The following is a 19,921-nucleotide window of genomic DNA, read 5'->3' on the forward strand; positions in this document are numbered from 1 at the left end:
TTATTAGAAAGAAATATAACAATTCAATATACCCGAAAATGTTTAATATTACGCGATTTGATCGTGTGGCTCTAATAGGTTTTACGTTAGCCAACGTTCCAATCCAACTGTAAATTTTCCGAACATGCTAAGGCCAAAATGCCTGTTTGTAATAAAAGGATTAAGGAAAGAGGGCCATGGGCAGAAAGATGTTGATCTTCTATTCAAATCAATTGTGCTCTCTAAATTGACCTATGGACTCTCGATTTATGGTGCTAGCAACGCTGACCTTTTTGTTATGGATTGCTTTCTAAAGAGACGTCCCAAAAAACGCTACATCTCAGACAAATTAGGTATTAATTTTATGATGTTTTCGAACAATCTGACAGAAAGCTCTATGATAAAATTAGCAAGGACGAACACCATCCGTTATATTCTATCTTACCGACTGTAGAGGACTGTTCTCAAAGGCTTCGAAGGAAGACATTTCAGCTACCTTTAGTTAAAACCGAGCGCTTCAAAAACTGCTTTGTAAATAGGCTATGCTTTAATTATAATTTAGCAATATGATACTACTTTAATTGTAATTTTTAAATTACCTTAATTTTTTATGACTTTTGTAACTTTCAATACGAATTTTATTAATTGAATAAAGATTATTATTATCATTATTGTTATAATTATTATTACAAGTGATACTGGTAAAAGTAAATTATAACTATTTTACACTATACATAAAGCTTCGAGTTTAAACCTTAAAATAATTTGATCAAAAAGGGTTAACTTTTTCGGGTGTGCTTCTTTCGACGCATCTAAAAACGGATTTTGGATCCAAAATTTGCCGGATTTCGGGTTCAAAAGGAGCGCGAAATCCGAAATTGGATTGTAACCTTTGTAACCTTTCACAAACGAGTGCAATGTGCAAGACAATCTCTCAAGAAATGACGTGTTTTCCACTGTTTGACAAATAGACAAAATTCGTATTCTCCGATAGTCCTGGGACGAGTAGGCCTTGATCATGAATGCGAGGCTCATGCGGGGAACTTCTCTCCAAGAGGACGAACAAATATGAAAAAACTGCGGCTGAGTTTGCCGAATTTATGGAAAAGTTTTTAACATTGTGAAGTTCCGAAGGGCTTACATACTTGAGAGATCATTATTTCAAACAACAAAAGGAAGATCTGCTCATTATTACTAAGAAAAATCCAGTTTCGTAGCTCGGATTTTTTATGTAACACGATCAACTGGCTATCGCGTCTACAAGTGAGTTTGTAGGAAGATGGCAGTTTTGTCCCTTTTACTTATTTGTGTTTTTAAGCAATCTTTAGCGACAAATTGTTAGCACATTGATATTATATTGTACCAGGACCAATCTTCCAGTGTTTTCAGAAGCTTTACGGCAAATGGGAGCAACAAGGAAACTCTGCTGGAATACTTCAAATGGAAATACCTCTGGATCATCTCACTAATTTCGCATCCACTGTGAATGGAACAGCTTAAATCACTAATCCGTCAATCTGGATTCGGATTCTTCGGATTTCAAATCCAATGAATCCTTTTTCAAAAAGGATTCATCAGACTTACATAATCTTCAGAGGGAACAAACGTCATTTGGAATTTGAAAACCAATCGGGCTGCCACATATCGGGATGGAAGATAAGTTAGCAATGACACTTAAAAAAAACAAACAAAAAAAAACAGCAATAGCAGTCATCAAAAATGACGAAAATAAGCTAGATAAAATACAAGTTCTCACCAGACAGAGGAAAAGATCCACCATATTTCTTTTTATAGCGTTTTGTGAGTACCGGGAACAAGCACTCTTGATAATATTTCTTATACTCCTTTCGGCGATAATGTGCCTCCTAAAATCGTGCGAAATGAAAAGGCAATTAACAGCGAAAAAAGTATAATTTATGGTGGCTCGATATAGTTTTTCAAGGTCAATACCTCCCAAGTTTGAGCATAAACTACGTCGCTATAAGCAAAGATTTGGAAAAATTGACACCACAGTTGTATGAGATAAAGACGAAAATTTGTTTTGATCAGGGTTGCTATGACATCGGAGTTGTCATAGCAACGAAATGACGCCATTACCTATTTTACTTGCAGCAGTATTTCTCGGCACTGGGAACTGTTCTTCCAAAATCGTTTACTGGAGCTTTTCCTACAATAGCCACCTCGATGTTCGTGAAGTTTAAGCGAAATCTTTTAGAGCGTTATCGAGATATTTTGGGAAGAAGTTTTTACGGTTAGAAATACGGTAAAAAAAAAATGGACAATCTTGATGTTCGACTGTTACCTGTACTAAACGAAGCGCTTTTGACATGCAATTTCACCTCGTAGTAGTTTCAATCTTTTTAAAAACGTGTGTGAAAGATCATGGAGATAACTCCAGCCGATTGCTGGAAAGAAGGATTTGATTAGTATGTATCAACGCGCTCTTTTCAGCAGTAATGTAAACATTTCGGTCTACTTTAACAAATTAGCAAATAATTTTTAAACCGCTCGATTAATTTTTTAGAAAATTTAAGAATCTTTAGATTAACCGTCCTTTTATATGACCTCTTAGTTACAAGATTATTGATATATTGTAAGGCAGTAAAATAAGGGCTCGAATTCGTTAATATTTTTTCAAGAGTTTTGTGTTTACAAGTGATAGCCTCTCATTATTCAGGGGTATTGTCTCAAAAATGCATACTTTCGTGCACAACAATAGCTAGCATTTTTGCATATGTCAAATGCATTGTTAGTTACTACTGTTCACGTGAAAATGATTAACTGTATCGAGCCACCTTATAGGTGCCTTCTGTAACTGGGCTAGCCCCGAAACCACCTTACACATTTTTGTAAACAGGCCAGCTCTTATTCGTATCCCGGGTACAGTATTTTGGGCATCACCGCATTCAACTTTCTTAGCTGGAAAGGTAACAGCTGAATTATTAATCCTCAATTATCCATGTACTTATCCATGTATTCATCCACATACTTTTCTGTCTTTTCATTTATTTATTCTCTCATTCATCCATTTACTAGCTAGAAATACGTGTATCGAAAAGCCTCACCTGTTTTCTGGCATCTTTTTTTCCCCATAAACATAAAAGCGTTGCAGGCACCGTAAGGAGATTGAATGGCACAGCAACAGCGTGCATACCCCTGTACTGGGTTTCACAGACAGCGCGTGAAAATTTCCACTCGACTTCTGCATTATTCTAGAAGAAAAACAAGGTATAAGAATCATGATCTCCTTTCTGAGGTTGCTCATTTGCGACTGGCTCGGTATTCTGTTGAAATGCACTATGGGACTGTTTAAGGGACAAATTTTGCCCCAGTTTCCTGCGCAACCTTGTAACAGCCAATAAAAGAAGCGATAGCGTCTCCAATACTGTCCCATAGTGCAATTCGATACACACATTACTGCAGGCCCGCGCCCAATCTCCCGTGCAACCTCAAAATGACCAAATCAGGTAATAATGTAGCTGTATTGTAAATTATCTAATAAACGCCCTGGGCGTTTATATAATTTCAGGGGTCCAACAGGGAGCGTTTAATAGATAGGAGGCGTCTAAAAGAGAGAGGCGTTTATTCTTGTAACTTATTTTAACGAACTCAGCAAAACTGTACACAGTATGCTTTCCGCTAAAAACGTTTTTGCGTTGACAGAATCTCGACTGCGGGCTGACGGTTTATCCTTACTTTGAACTTGAAATTGAATATGACATAATACACAAACCGATGTTAATCAAGAAATGAAATTAATAAATTGATTTATTTTGCTCTATTTCGCCATTTCTTGGTATTTTGGAACAATTTTCACGGGGGGGGGGGCATTTATTAGACGGGGGGCGTTTGTTAGAGAGGGGCGTTTAACACAAACTTAACAGCGTAAGGGGGGCGTTTATTAGAAAAGAGGCCTTTATTTGAGAGTAGGTGTTTATTAGATCATTTACGGTATTCTAGTTAAGGTATCATCCACCCTCAAGCACCCTCCTCGCGTTGATCGGCGCTAGCGCTTTTGCTTTTAACAAACACCCCCATAAACTGTACATTTTCTGAAAGCTTAATAGTTCCAGATTATCGCCTTTTTTTAAAAAAAAATCAAAATATTAAAGCGATTTAGAAATGAGAAGCTTTTTGTGAAAGTGGGTGTCACTGTAAATTTAAGTCTAGTCAAGCCAAAAATTAACGGAAGAAGCCAATTAAGAACCCATTCGCTTCTTAACACGTTTGACTAAAAAACCGTGTCTCAGATTTTTGTCAAGTGCGTTTGTTCTTTTGTTATAAGCAGTTGAAGTTAGGGATAGCAAATCATTAGCACTACCTGTGAAAAAAATGCTCGAAAACGAAAAAAGAAATCAAACTTCGCAGACACGGTTTTTTAGAAAAACTGTCTGAGAGTAAGTTGGCCAAATTTCAGCCAAATTGGTTCACAGGTTGCCGACTTGAAGTTTAAAACGTACCGTCAACTTGCCCTGATTTTCATTTCGAGAAAACAGTAGAAAAAGATTTTTGGCGGCGTATTACCCGTAACGAGATTATAACAGATTATAACACCAAAGCTGTCAATGTTGATACATACCAGAGAAGGGACAACAATAGTGACACAGCAGGAAAAGTTGAAAACGAAACCCGACAACCGATGAACAATTCATTTCAAAGGCTCTGCTTCATTAGTTATTTGCAACGGGCAGTTTTCATTTTCGCACCGGACAAGCCAAGTTGAGCCAAGCCCACTTTTACTCGATACATTTTTTAAAAGGTCGACACTTCCCTGGGAAAATCGACAACAAACCGCTTCCTGGAGTTTTTATGAAGCTTCTTTCCCTCTACAATAGACTTTCAAAACAGTACTTCGTCCGATTTTTATATGGTGCGGGACCTCTCGCGACTTCGTCCCTCGTTTGGCTGCTTCGCGGCCTAAAAAGCTCACTCCGCTCGCTAACGAACTCATGAAACTCGATTCCGCGGTAGTTTCAATGGGTTTTTCAGGAGCTTTGTCATCTTTTAGCCATTTTTCTTGATTGTAGTAGGAGCCATGAGGAGACACAAAGGGCTTGCACTGTAAGTATCCCGGAAGGCTCCATACAATTCCTTATAATTTTGTTATAAGGAATTGTATGGAGCCTTCCGGGAGACTTTTCTTCATTAGCTTAGGCGCGGCGGATTTTGTCACGTATGATCAGCGCGAGGTGTTTTTCCCGACACCCTTCTGTCAGGAAAATGTCATCATATGAAAGCAAACCAGACACGATCGCGTCGGCAGTCCGAAGCTGGCAAAAATAGAAGGCTTTTCTTCTTTCAGTATTGTTTCGATGTGGTCAAAATAAATCAGGTTTGTAGGTTGTAGGTAATAAAATATTGTCTTATTCAGTTCTCAAGGACCTTTAGAAAACGAGATAATTGACTAGAGAAAGAAGCGTGAAAACGCTTTTCTGGAAGAAAATATATTTTAATTCTCGCAGCAATTTTGGGAACTCGCGAAGCGCAATATACTCAGTTTCCTCCAAAGCCGTCATGATTAAGCAGAGTAATGCCCCCACAACTAAAAATGAATTTAGTTTGTATCGCAAAAGCCGCGAAAATAGAGATGAAACAAAAAATGGATCGGAAAAATTAATAAAATCACCAAAAAACCGTCTCGCGGGAGCTTTGTCAAACAAACCGTTGGTTTATTTAACCTAACCTGGAAAAGGAGACGTCTGCACGCAGAATTCATTTCATACTACATGTAGTTGTGATTTCGCGAACGGACCTCGGGAGCCTCATTGCCGTAATATCTTCTACATTGCAGAAACTACAGCAGAATCGCCCTGCTCGCGTGCTAACTTTCCGTTCCAATTATGACTATACAGTACCAGTGAATTGTTTCGAAATTTAAAGGGGCGAAATTTATTTCCATCAGCGCGTAGTTAGCTAGTTAAGCAATAATAATGCACAGCACTGTAAATAACACGGTTCTAGAATATCTGACGGCTTCGCGTTTTGTTCGTCGCTGCATGCGACTTAATCGCTTATAACCTAACAGAAAATGCATGAATACAAACAAGCTCGCTGTTCCACAACCCCGCACTGAATTTTAAAAGAGAAGCCTTTCTTATAACGGAAGAGTGTTGTAGAACAGCTTGTCTCTGAAGGTGCGGCAATAATTTTTTTAAAGGAAAATTAAAAAACCTTAATTTAGATATATGTATCTTTACACAAGGCCTAAATGTGAAGCAGGTTTTTCATTGTTATATCGTTATTATTTTAGTTTTTATCTGGTTATATTTCTATACTTGAATGTAAATATACCTAAGGGAAATACCGTGTATTACCTTACCTTACCTCTGTGATGTGTGTAAATTTGTCTTTTGCTATGATTTTAGACAATACGACTTCTCCTGACTATCAATTGTGCGTCGAAACAATGTATCAAGCGCGCGATAAAGAAATTGTCTAAGTGCCACGGTGTAGCACTTTATGACAAAGTTTTAACTGGAAAACTTGTTGCCATCTGATGTACACCTGTATAGTTTATGTTTGTAAGCTCTACCTAAAATAATCACTGGGTTACACTGCACCCATGAGTGTGCCACCTAAAGTGCAGCCTATGTTTGTTAGCTCTACCTAAAGAATCACTGGGTTACACTGCACCCATGGGTGTGCCACCTAAAGTGCAGCCTATGTTTGTTAGCTCTGCCTAAAGAATCACTGGGTTATACTGCACCCATGGGTGTGCCACCTAAAGTGAAGCCTATGTTTGTTAGCTCTGCCTAAAGAATCACTGGGTTACACTGCACCCATGGGTGTGCCACCTAAAGTGCAGCCTACGTTTGTTAGATCTGCCTAAAGAATCACTGGGTTACACTGCACCCATGGGTGTGCCACCTAAAGTGCAGCCTATGTTTGTTAGCTCTACCTAAAGAATCACTGGGTTACACTGCGCTCTGTGACGGACGTTTGCCTCGCGCTCTCTTCAGAGACAAAAAAGCTATAGTCTGTTTGGCCAAAAATCAAGCTTTGTTCCCCCTAAAAATTTGACACCATATTGGGCCCCGAAAGACGTTAAAAGTTCCTCCACAATAGAAGAGTGTTTTGCTAGAGGTTAGAAACATTTGGCTTACATGAGTTTCAATATAAAGGTGCAAAAACTTATCAGCATAATTATAGCACACAAACATTGTCATCAAACTCCTGGCATGTAGCCTGAATAAGCCAAACAAATATAAATAAAGCATATAACCAGAAATATTCGTCAAATGGTCTTGCTAAGTAAATTATACTTCACTTTGCGAAAGAAATTTATCTCTTGTATCCGTGTTACGCATCGAAAAAGCGAGGAGTCATCGCATGACATTAGGTAACAGAGGTAATACCCACGGGTTTCACGAATTCCAATTCCACGATTTTTCGCCGAGTAACAGATTTAAAACTCTTACCTTACAGTTGTCGGTTCATTTACCTTACATTCGCCAACACTAGTAAACGTGGACAAAACGATGAAATCCGGCACTCTTCTTTCAGAAGTAGCAAGCCGCATGAAGTAAAATCCACCGATATGCGCTGCATTCTCACCACAAATATAAACATTTGTCGTGGAGAAAATACGACGAGGAGGAAAAAATGCCAGATCTTCGCCTCGGCAATGTATTCTAGCTACCAAGCCGGCGTATCTCCAGAAGGTGGACTCGAAGTGGGACAAACCTTGTGATTTTTTCAGGAGCGCTTTGCGCGCAAACTAATTTATTCTGGCGCGAAATGAAGATTAAGAAAATGTATCTGAAATCTAATACACGACAAGAAAATTTTCGCACTTTCGAGGAGCGCGACATATTAAATGGGATTAAGTCGGATTAGCTGCCAGCGGAGAAAACATCCCTGCGTGGGATTGTACTTCCAGTAAAAAGCCTCTGTGTCCTCTCATGCTTGTCGCTCTCTGCTAACTTCGAAGCCCACTCTTTGGCGGCAAAACGATTTTGTCGTCTTCTTTCGTCTTGGAGTCGAGGACGAAAACGGACAAGCTCTTTTTTCTTCTTTGCAGGCATTCACTTTCAAACTCCAGGGAAAAACAGTGAGCACTATACTTGTAAACCACGATTTCTGTCAAATTGCGTGATTAGCTTGGTTCAACAGCGGCACCCGTATCAAGTATGACAGGACTTGTCAACGATCAATTAAAATAATTAGCATCGTAAAAACTTTTGCACTCTATAAGTCTGCACAGAAAAAACATTTTTTCCTGGAATTTTTTTTAAAAGAAAGCTCTTGATGAGCTCTATTTAATCGTCTAAAAATTGCAAATCTAGAAAAATGACGATTTTTTACCCTGGATGATACCTTAAGACAAGAGAGGGCAAAGGATGATTAACAATAAGGGTGCGTTCAATTGGAAAATCTGGATTTAGATTTTAAAATCCGGATTACGGATTTTCAATCGAACGCGAAATCCGAAAACGGATTTCAACGCTGAGTTTTCTGCTTTTGGATTTTCATTTTTACCGTTCGATTGGGAAATCCGAAAAAGGATTTGAAAAACTGTCCTTAAGAACAGCTGTTTGCACGCGCACGCATAATTAGCAAAAAGATGACCGCTGTTCACGAGAACAGTTTTGCAAATCCTTTTTCGGATTTCCCAATCGAACGGATTTGGATTCCTTAATTGAAATGCACCCTGAGGACGGATTTCTCGGAGGTGCAATCTGTTTTTGGATTTCGCGTTCGATTGCAAAATCCGGATTTCAAAATCTAATCCGGATTTTCCAATCAAACGTAACCCGAGTATATATCATACAGTGCTAAGTGTGAAATGAAGAATTATGCAGATAGAGGAGAGTGTATGATCTAAAGAAAGGGGTATCTTCTGTCTGATTATTTACATTTTATGCTCTTTGTCTTTAAAGTAGGTCACTTTCAAGATGGCTTCATTTTACGGCAACGTCCACTGAAATCAGCTTTCTTTTGTCTTTCTTATTTAAAGTGAGTAATCCCAGCGTAGTTTCGATAACCAAAGCCCTAATTTGTGCAAGGAAACAAAAACCTAAAAAGGAATGGAGGAAGATTTTTCAAGAGGCGGGGAGAGATGGCTGACTAGTGAGCAGGGGAGACTTACGTCTCTCGGTAAATCTTTCTTTTGGCGGAAACAAATTGGGGGGAAAGGAGGCTAAAGCACCCTCGTCTCCCCCGGCTCCGCTGTTCCTGCAGAAGGATTCCGACTGCGGGTGGTTGTACGCAAACACTGTATTAAGCGAGCCCTGTATGAAGCGCTAACTTACTTAACTACTACTCTTTCCGTGATATTAGTATCTAAATCACCGTTATATTGTCGTATGTTTTTGTCAGCAAGGCCACCAGCACATTGACCAGCATGATGACGGTCACAATGAGAAAAATACAAAACAGGACATTTACAAATACGGTTGTATTTTTGGTGGTGGATTTCCATTCCTTTAATTCCGTTTTCTCAAGTGCAGACCAGATGAGCAGTTCACATGTCCTCACAAAGCTGAAGAAAGGCCGTAAAAGAAGCGTTAGTCCTAACAATTCTACAACCCTATTGTGTAAACTACCTTAACATTTGGAAGATACATTCGCTGATGGACCCAAATGGCGTTTAAGGTGACTCAACCCAGTTTTTTTTAGGGGGGGGGGGGGGTACCATCCTACTTTGAAGCTCTCTGGTATCCCCACCTTTACTTTTATCGTAAGTCTAACACATAGAATAGATAACATATAGATCAATCTACAATATAACATAAAATTTTTGGCGATCGGAGTAAATGTCACGTGGTTATAATGCCACGCCCCTTTGAGGTCGGAGTCGAAAATCTGCTGTTGCCGGCATTTTTTCGTGAAAATCTCTCGGCTACACATATTGCGCATTAGTGCCTTGCGCTGAACAGAGTTTTACTGAAACCGCAAAGACCCAATTCGAGAAATTCAGCGGTTTCCAAATTTAGGTCATAATTTATGCGAAAATGATAAGCAAACTTTACACGATAAAATCTAATAAACTATGAGACTTATCCCTTTATTTTGAGGATCGTTATAACAGATGGGTCCTTGCAAGTCAGCAAAAAGCTTTAGGGTTTAGCGTTTTGGCTGAGTTTGTGCTTGGGAGTTGTCTATTGTTTCTAGTCTGTCATTATACAGCATTCTTGTTCAGCACGCGTGCAATGACCACGCTTGGCTGACTTCCGAATGCTCACCGAGATATGATAATTTTGGTATAGTGAGACAGGCCATCGCGTAATAGATAGAGGTTTAACTCACAATTTTTAATCAATTTTCGTGCTTCTTGTGCCTTTGCAAAAAAATCAAGAAGTGCTACACACTAAATCTGCTTACTATTAAAAAAATATAATTTTTTCATAGGTTTAATGCAAGCCAATAATTAAACTAACTCGTGACGGGAATCCCTTCTATTTTCTCATACTAAATTATATGTTTGCTCATACTAAATATATGTTTGCTTTGCTCGAAATCGCGCGCATTTACATGGCCCCCAAAGCTTTTTGCTGACTTGCAAGGACCCATCTGTTGTAACGATCCCCAAAATAAAGGGATGAATCTCATAGTTTATTAGATATAATCGTGTAAAGTTTTATCATTTTCATTTTCGCATAAATTATGACCTAAACTTGGAAACCGCTGAATTTCTCGAATTGGGTCTTTGCGATTTTGGTGAAACTCTGTTCAGCGCAAAGCACTAATGCGCACTATGTGTAGCCGAGAGATTTTTACGAAAAAATGCCGGCAACAGCAGATTTTCGACTCAGACCTCAAAGGGGCGTGGCATTATAACCACGTGACATTTACTCCGATCGCCAAAAATTTTATGTTATATTGTGATTGATCTATATGTTATCCATTTCATGTGTTAGACTTACGATAAAAGTAAAGGTAGAGATACCAGAGAGCTTCAAAGTAGGATGGTACTCCCCCAAAAAAACTAGGTCGAGTCACCTTAAGCAACAAGAGAATACATATATTTATTCTCTAAAGTGGGAGAAAACCATAATCTACGGCGTTTGGAGCGAGTTTTTCTACGGCCTATGATAAACTATACAACATTGGCCTGACGCTTCCGAGGTTTTAGTATTGTGTTTTTTCCCTCCCAGTCCTTGGACCAAAGAAATGTTTTAACAGTTGAAAACTTTGCAGTGAAAACTCTTCCCTGTCAGCCCGTGATTCCACTTGAGTTTTGAACATTTTGACGTCCTTTCTGTGGTCATAAGAGTATAGACCGCGGAAAATTGTTGTTTATTTGGACCTCACTCGGATTAAGCTTTCCCAAGCTTCTTGTTTACACTACTCATGCAAGGTTTGTTTACACTACTCATGAAGCAAATTTGCATAATCATAGCAGCAACACGCTCAAAGACGTCCTCTGAATCAAAACGTGGTAGTCTTGAGGAAGACGATGTACAATTGCCCCTTAAACTAGTTATCAAACCATTTTTAAGGGTCAGGCAGAATGCAACCTAAATACCTTAACACCTTATATCTATATTTTCCTCTAAACACACTTATATACTTAAATAAACGACCTTTTTCTTTATTACTTAAAATGCTGCCTAGTATTGAAATTGCCCGTGGGGGGAAATCTCTATTCCCCATAAGCTCGGCTTCTCGGAGATTTCCCCGCCACAGTCACTCCTCCCAAGTAATGTACAAATTTTAAACTTAATGTTAATTAACCTATTTATTATCGCTTTTATTCTGCTTGTAATTCATTGTGTGTGGCAAAATAATAATAAATAAGGTGCAAAAGTTACGAAAGAGTTTTCCCATGAAAAATAAGGTTAGTTACCTTTTAGCCTGCGTGGCAGTCGTTCGAAAGGGAAGGGGAAGGGAATTAGAGCGCGAGACCACGCGCGAGGGAGGAGGGAGGAGGGGAACGCCTGCAAGGAGGCCATTGTTTTCGCCATTCCGCCTACTAATTAAAAAAATAACAAAAAATAACGCAACTGTGAATGACTTGCTGTCAAATAAGTCTGGCCGCGATGCACGTATTCTAGTCGTATTTCTCGCACTGTTTTTCTTTTGTTTTTCTTAAAGCAATCTAAAGTAAAGGCACTATAAAAAAGTTCAAATGCGGTCCATCGAAGGAATCTTCCTTGAAAGTTGCAACCACCCGTGCCGAGTTACATAAAATCCGGCATAAATCTATTCAAGTTGTTGCTGAAGGAATCGGACTGGAAAACTATTTAATAAGAAATGCAGCGGCTCTTCGCAACTTTTAATGCAATTTTTGTCTAAGAAAAATTAAAACATTTTGCCGTCACGCACTCTTTGAATTTCTATCAGGACGAACTGGATCCAGCCGAGCACACTAAAGAACGCTGGTGGCAAGGGAAGAAGAGCTGAACTTCGAAGCTCTGCAAGAAGGCAACAATTTACACAGGGTGAAATAAGGTGTTTCCGCAATTCGGAAATGCTGCGGAAACCTGATGGTTCAAAATTCCGTTGCGTTTCCGCGCGACGGTTACGTGTAAGATGAAAATGGAGGCATTCTTTCGTGTTTCCGTAGCGCTTCCGTTCACTTAAACGTGTCAGCTCGTTTCCATTGCCTTTCCGCAAGCGGTTTTGTTACTGAAATTTGCTGGTTTTCATGATCAATCCTAGGTTTCTCATATAATAAAATTTGTTTTAGCTGTACTGATTACGCTTCAGGCAAGAAGAGGAATCATTGCATTGACCTAAAATCAGCTGAAATATCCGAAAGAACAGAGATAATCGCCTGCGCTAAACTACACGTTGTAAATACTGGAAAAGTTATAGGTGATTCTCTCTGTCTTCCTTTTTTCAGAGATTCAAAGATGTGTTATTAAAATTACTAGCGCACCAAACATTGACGCGTAATTTGAAACAATTAAGAAACAGCAAAATAAATTATAACGCTCGCACGCATTTTGCCTCGCTCTGGGGGCGCGAGTCTTACGAGCATGCGTGCCTCGTTTTCACGTTGAATTTTGAATCGCGCGCCCTTTTGAACATTCTTCGCTGTCGTTTCGCTTTCCATTTTGGTGGTTTGTACATGCAGGGCCGTTTTTTTTGTCAGGATGAGCGAGGAGAGTGTGATAGATTGCGGAGATAGACTGCAGGGGGAAAAATACTTCGAAAAACTATTTAAACGAAACGCCAAATCCCATGGAAGCGGTGATGAAGGAGTTCAGTGTTCACTCTTGGCGACTCGAATGCACACTGAGTGTTTCAACCATCATTGAGAAGAAAGAACGCCTATTTTAAACTGTGGATCCTTGTTGTTTCGTAAGTACATTCTGAATCTTGTTTAAATATATAGAGGCATATTTAAGTCTATGTAATAGCTTTGGGAGCATTTCATCGATGTCGATCATAAAAATCGTTTCACATGTGAGCTTCATGCGACAGCGAGTTGCTTCGTACAGATCTGACCTTTGTATGTTGCCTGTAGTTTCTTTGATAACATATGCCTGTAAAGCACGTCTTTGTCTGATTTCTTTTACAATAAAGACATAGTTGCTGCTTCACCGAAAAAAAATTTTCTGTATACTAATGCACATTTTAATGGCGAAGATGGCAGCCGTAAAATATTGAATCTCGAATGAGGAAACGGAATCACGGAACGGAGTACGGAATCCAATAGCAATGACAGAAAAATATTATATAAAAATTCCTTGACACTGAAATGTACAAAACATTTCCACTCCAATTTCTGAGACTGTAGATGTTTATCACAAGGATAAACCTGTACAAAAATAATATTTAATGTTCATATTAATTTTTGCATACAACGTGCATTTCCTTACTACCAATGAGAATTGTTCAAAATTGAAATAAATGTAGTGCTTGTTACGAGACTTGTAGTGTTAAAAGGAACCTTTTCTCTTTGCGTACATGCACAATAACAAGTTTAATATGATGGTGCAGAAAGTTTCTAAAAGTCACAAGATTGTAGAGGGATATCATTTCCTTAAACTTCAATTTGTTGTTAAGCTTCGAACACAAGGATAACAGCTTTATTTGATGACAAAGCAACCTTCATTGACACAAGTAAGACGCCCATCTTTGAGTGGGAAGTCGCAATTCTATTTATCCATCTTTGAGTGGACAAAGTAGTGCTTGTGTCAATGATATTTCAAATGTTGCAAAAGTCACCAGGAGATAAACAAGAAGATTTTTCAGGAATATAATTTCCTTACACTTCAATTTGTGGTTAAGCTTCGAACACAAGGATAACAGCTTTATTCGATGACAAAGCAACCTTCATTGACACAAGTAAGATGCCCATCTTTGAGTGGGAAGTCGTAATTCTATTTATCTATCTTTGAGTGGACAAAGTAGTGCTTGTGTCAATGATATTTCAAATGTTGCAAAAGTCACCAGGCCCCGGTTGTTCAAACGTTGGATAGCGCTATCCACCGGATAAATCACTATCCAGCGGATAAGTATTACGGAAATCAATTACGCTATCCGCTGGATAGTGATTTATCCGGTGGATAGCGCTATCCAACGTTTGAACAACCGGGGCCAGGAGATAAACAAGAAGATTTTTCAGGAATATAATTTCCTTACACTTCAATGTGTGGTTAAGCTTCGAACACAAGGATAACAGCTTTATTCGATGACAAAGCAACCTTCATTGACACAAGTAAGACGCCCATCTTTGAGTGGGAAGTCGCAATTCTATTTATCCATCTTTGAGTGGACAAAGTAGTGTTTGTGTCAATGATATTTCAAATGTTGCAAAAGTCACCAGGAGATAAACAAGAAGATTTTTCAGAAATATAATTTCCTTACACTTCAATTTGTTGTTAAGCTTCGAACACAAGGATAACAGCTTTATTTGATGACAAAGCAACCTTCATTGACACAAGTAAGACGCCCATCTTTGAGTGGGAAGTCGCAATTCTATTTATCCATCTTTGAGTGGACAAAGTAGTGCTTGTGTCAATGATATTTCAAATGTTGCAACAGTCACCAGGAGATATACAAGAAGATTTTTCAGAAATATAATTTCCTTAAACTTCAATTTGTTGTTAAGCTTCGAACACAAGGATAATAGCTTTATTTGATGACAAAGCAACCTTCATTGACACAAGTAAGACGCCCATCTTTGAGTGGGAAGTCGCAATTCTATTTATCCATCTTTGAGTGGACAAAGTAGTGCTTGTGTCAATGATATTTCAAATGTTGCAAAAGTCACCAGGAGATAAACAAGAAGATTTTTCAGGAATATAATTTCCTTACACTTCAATTTGTTGTTAAGCTTCGAACACAACGATAACAGCTTTATTTGATGACAAAGCAACCTTCATTGACACAAGTAAGACGCCAATCTTTGAGTGGGAAGTCGTAATTCTATTTATCCATCTTTGAGTGGACAAAGTAGTGCTTGTGTCAATGATATTTCAAATGTTGCAACAGTCACCAGGAGATATACAAGAAGATTTTTCAGAAATATAATTTCCTTAAACTTCAATTTGTTGTTAAGCTTCGAACACAAGGATAATAGCTTTATTTGATGACAAAGCAACCTTCATTGACACAAGTAAGACGCCCATCTTTGAGTGGGAAGTCGCAATTCTATTTATCCATCTTTGAGTGGACAAAGTAGTGCTTGTGTCAATGATATTTCAAATGTTGCAAAAGTCACCAGGAGATAAACAAGAAGATTTTTCAGGAATATAATTTCCTTACACTTCAATTTGTTGTTAAGCTTCGAACACAAGGATAATAGCTTTATTTGATGACAAAGCAACCTTCATTGACACAAGTAAGACGCCAATCTTTGAGTGGGAAGTCGTAATTCTATTTATCCATCTTTGAGTGGACAAAGTAGTGCTTGTGTCAATGATATTTCAAATGTTGCAACAGTCACCAGGAGATAGACAAGAATATTATTCAGGAATATAATTTCCTTACACTTCAAGTTGTTGTTAAGCTTCGAACACAAGGATATATGTAACAGCTTTATTCGATGACAAAGCAACCTTCATTGACACAAGTAAGACGCCCATCTTTGAGTGGGAAGTCGCAATTCTATTTATCCATCTTTGAGTGGACAAAGTAGTGCTTGTGTCAATGATATTTCAAATGTTGCAAAAGTCACCAGGAGATAAACAAGAAGATTTTTCAGAAATATAATTTCCTTACACTTCAATTTGTTGTTAAGCTTCGAACACAACAATAACAGCTTTATTTGACGACAAAGCAACCTTCATTGACACAAGTAAGACGTCCATCTTTGAGTGGGAAGTCGCAATTCTATTTATCCATCTTTGAGTGGACAAAGTAGTGCTTGTGTCAATGATATTTCAAATGTTGCAACAGTCACCAGGAGATAAACAAGAATACTAGTCAGGAATATAATAATTATTTCTTTACACTTCAATTTGTTGTTAAGCTTCGAAAACAAGGGTAAAAGCTTTATTCGATGACAAAGCAACCTTCATTGACTCAAGTAAGGTGCCCATCTTTAAGTGGGAAGTTGGAATTATTCTATTTATCCTTCTTTGAGTGGACAAAATGGTGCTTGTGTTAATGATACTCTAAATTTTTACAAATGACTCAAGGAGATCAACTTAACGATTACACAGTTTTTTTTTTTATATTGTTACACTTTAATTTTGTTTTGTGCCTCAAGCACTTGGATAACGGCTTTATTCGATGATAAAAGCAACCGTCATTTTTTAAATATTTTTCATTGTAATGCACTACCAGAAAACTGCCTCATTTTAAGCTTACTAGTTTTTTTAGAACCAGGCTGTTGCAATACATGTAATACATGTATTATTATTATTTTGATATAAATATTTGACATTTTTTTTGGTCTTTATTTCTTTGAGGTATACTGATGTGGAGAACAAAACCATTGAGGGTATTTTGGTTAACGAAGTGAGGGGAAATTTTGGGAAAAAGAAATGGCCCAAAGCAGAGAAAAAAGGTAAGTTGTACACTTTTCTAAGTTTCTTGAATTTGGTACAGTGAAACCCCGCCTTACGGCCACCTCGGTAATACAGTCACCTTGTTATTACAGCCACTTTTTTTTGGCCGCCTGGCAAAAACCACCAAACATTTTCTTGTAAACAAACCCTCATTAATACCGTCACCCCATTAATACGGCAAAACTTTTTTGGCCCATTGATGACCATGTTAACGGGGTTCCACTGTAGTTTCTTGTTGTTGCCGATAAGTGCAATCCCCTAATGACATAAATACAAAAGATGGAAAAGCCACTGAATAATACCCACACCAAAAACAGGAGCAAACCAACAATACTTTTAGCAACACCAAGAAGCACTCTTAATTCCTTTTCTACAGACCTGCACATTTAACATGCTTTCCTTTTGCTAGGGGCCATTTTTCAGTACTGGAGTCAGAGAAGTACCCGCGCACATGTGGTAAGGCAGTAGAATGGAAAACTTGAAGAACACAGAGTTCAGACAAGATTCCAAGTTGAGAGCTAAAAAGGTAGGTAAAATACATGTACATTATTTTGTTAATGCTTGCAGTGCCAATATTTTTACTGTGTAGTTTAAGTCATCCACTTAGTGATTTATTTAGCCTGTCCTGCAACACAGCTGTACTTTGGCAGTGCCTGGTGGCCCCTGTTGCATTACTGTTGCTCTTGGGCGACAAGGAAGTCTTAGTTTATTCAAACACATTCATCCTGGGTACCTGGATCTTTCAGGTTAAGGGCACAAGGCTCTTTCATTTTTTTAAGAACACAACACAAGCTTTGCATGTGTGTCTTATGCATATATAATTAATGATTGTTATAGAATGCACTAGGGCCACACCCTACCCCCTTTGACATTTTTAATGTTAACAGTGTCCTTTCCATTTATATGGAAGGTTTGATTGTAGTGTCAATTGCTCAGAGTAGAGAGCAAGAACCAAATCTAAAGATTCAAAATAGTTAGGGTGACTATTTTGCCAGACTAAACTGTTGCTGAAGAACAAAGTAAATGTTAATTAAATGTTTATCATAGTAGTCATGCTACTGTGACTAAATAAGTTTTTTTGGTGTTCAGAAATTGACGAATCGCACAGACGTGTTGGACAAGGCACAACTTTCTCCAGATGGCAAAGCCAAAATAAAGGCTTTACTAGACCTACACAATGCTATCCAATTTATGTCTTTGGAGGAGAGTGAAGACAGTGAAGAGAGGGCCAAACCAAATGAGCGAAAAGCCCTTAATGCCACTTGCATTAAGTTGAAATTTGACGGGCAACAGTAACATACTCTCTTCAGGACTGTAACCACGACCACCATAGTAGAGGTCACTGTAGCAATTTGCTTAGTCCCTAATGTATTATTGTGCCTTTAGTCAGGATGATCCTGTGATGATCAACTCTAACTAAATTGCACAATCTTATTGGAAAGGTGATAAGAGTTTTATTCTAGAAGTCAATCTTTACTCAACTGTGTTCATTAAAATTGCTGAAATTACAGGACAGTCAATGGATTATCCTAAAACTATAAAACAGGGAGTGTAAGATAGATGCATTGTGAAAGTGAGTCGCTTGTAAAAGTGTGCAGTTTGTCATTACTATTCAAACTCAGATGTAGGCAAATTCTCGTAGACTACTTTGTATGCCACAGCCAGGTCCAAGTTATAGCCATGCACTTACAGCAGAGTGGCGACAAAAAGTGAGATACATGTGTAGAGATGTTGGCTTATACATTTGTATATAAAGCCTATGGCTAGTTTTGTTTGCATCACTATCGTCGTTGTAGCATCAGTCTGATACTCCCCAATAATGGCCTCTCATCAGTTTGTGTAGGCTTTAACAATAATTTTTGGGGATGATCCACCAAGTACTGGTACTTGCTAATAAGAATTAAGGCAGCAGTTTAGATTTCCTAATGGGATTTTATGCAGTCTTACATGTAACTAAGTAAGACTTTTATTTGTAATTTTTTCTTAGTAAATTATGTAATAATTTTGCCGTGAACTACTTCTTGGAGTTATTTTGGAATGGAAATGCACGTTACTTATAATAATGTCAAACCTCTTTAATACGGACACTAAAGGGAGAGAACCAAGTGTCCGCTTTACAGAGGTGTCTATATTATAGAGGTAGGGATTGCATGATTTTTGGCTTTTCTGGGACCAAACGAACTGTCCGTCGTATAGAAGTGTCCATAAGAAGAGGTTAGACTGTATAATTATTATGTAAATTTATTATATAGACACGAGTGTTTAACTGGAAAATATACCACTCGTAAAATTCATAAAAACTACATCCGGGACCCGAGTGGTTTATTTTCCATAATCTCACACGTGATTTTATCGATGACGTAATTTCGGTAATTTCACTCTATTATTTTATCGATGTCTTTTTGTCTATATAATAAAAAGAACATTACACGGCGGCTTGAAGATATGAATTTTATTTTCTCGTGGCAAAAACAATATTTTACGAACGAGCGCAGCGAGTGAGTAAAATATTGTTTTTCCACTCGAAAATGAAATTCATATCTTCGCGCCCCCGTGTAATATCCTCTACCAAATCATTTCAAGGAAAAAAATTTGAATTTTGTCAATTCTAAAAGGATTATTTAATAGGTCATTTCCGAGTTCCCCGGGCCTCTGTTTCAAAACGAGGTTAAGTGCTCAGCCTGTGATACGGAAATCATTTTTCATTCTCATGCAAATAAAACTCATTTCACAAGAGAGGTTGCGCACCTCGCCTCATTTTGAAAGTGAGAATTTTTGGAACTCGGAAGTGGCCTATTGAAATTGAAAAGTTACAGTTTTGGATATAGAAAATAGGAATACATTGTAAGGAGTCTCTTTTTATTGTGAAAATATTTAATATACATATGTACATATTATATGAAAATGGAGAGAGAATTATTTTAATAAAAACTTTAATAACAAAAATGCACCTAAATATGACTCAGCTTGATTTGTGTGTATCAGCGAAAATGGGTCATTGTGGATGCATGAAACGGTCCAGGGTAGTCTCACAA

General features: G+C 38.1%; 1 protein-coding gene and 1 long non-coding RNA gene across 2 annotated transcripts in view; one reads left to right on the forward strand and one right to left on the reverse strand.

The window, feature by feature from the left end:
• Positions 1-19,921, reverse strand: part of LOC140934368 (short transient receptor potential channel 5-like) — a 48,855-nt gene that overhangs the window by 9,068 nt on the left and 19,866 nt on the right. Inside the window, exons 11-13 of the mRNA XM_073384006.1 lie at positions 9,271-9,460; positions 3,045-3,191; positions 1,736-1,844 (exon numbers count right to left, since the gene is read on the reverse strand). Coding sequence (XP_073240107.1) covers positions 1,736-1,844; positions 3,045-3,191; positions 9,271-9,460 — 446 coding nt within the window. The remainder of the gene's footprint in view (positions 1-1,735; positions 1,845-3,044; positions 3,192-9,270; positions 9,461-19,921) is intronic.
• Positions 15,449-19,827, forward strand: LOC140932792 (uncharacterized). Its single transcript, XR_012165005.1, has 3 exons — positions 15,449-16,885; positions 17,296-17,412; positions 17,976-19,827. It is a non-coding gene; the product is annotated as an uncharacterized lncRNA (long non-coding RNA).

Source organism: Porites lutea, chromosome 4 (assembly GCF_958299795.1).
Source record: "Porites lutea chromosome 4, jaPorLute2.1, whole genome shotgun sequence".
Lineage (NCBI taxonomy): Eukaryota > Metazoa > Cnidaria > Anthozoa > Scleractinia > Poritidae > Porites > Porites lutea.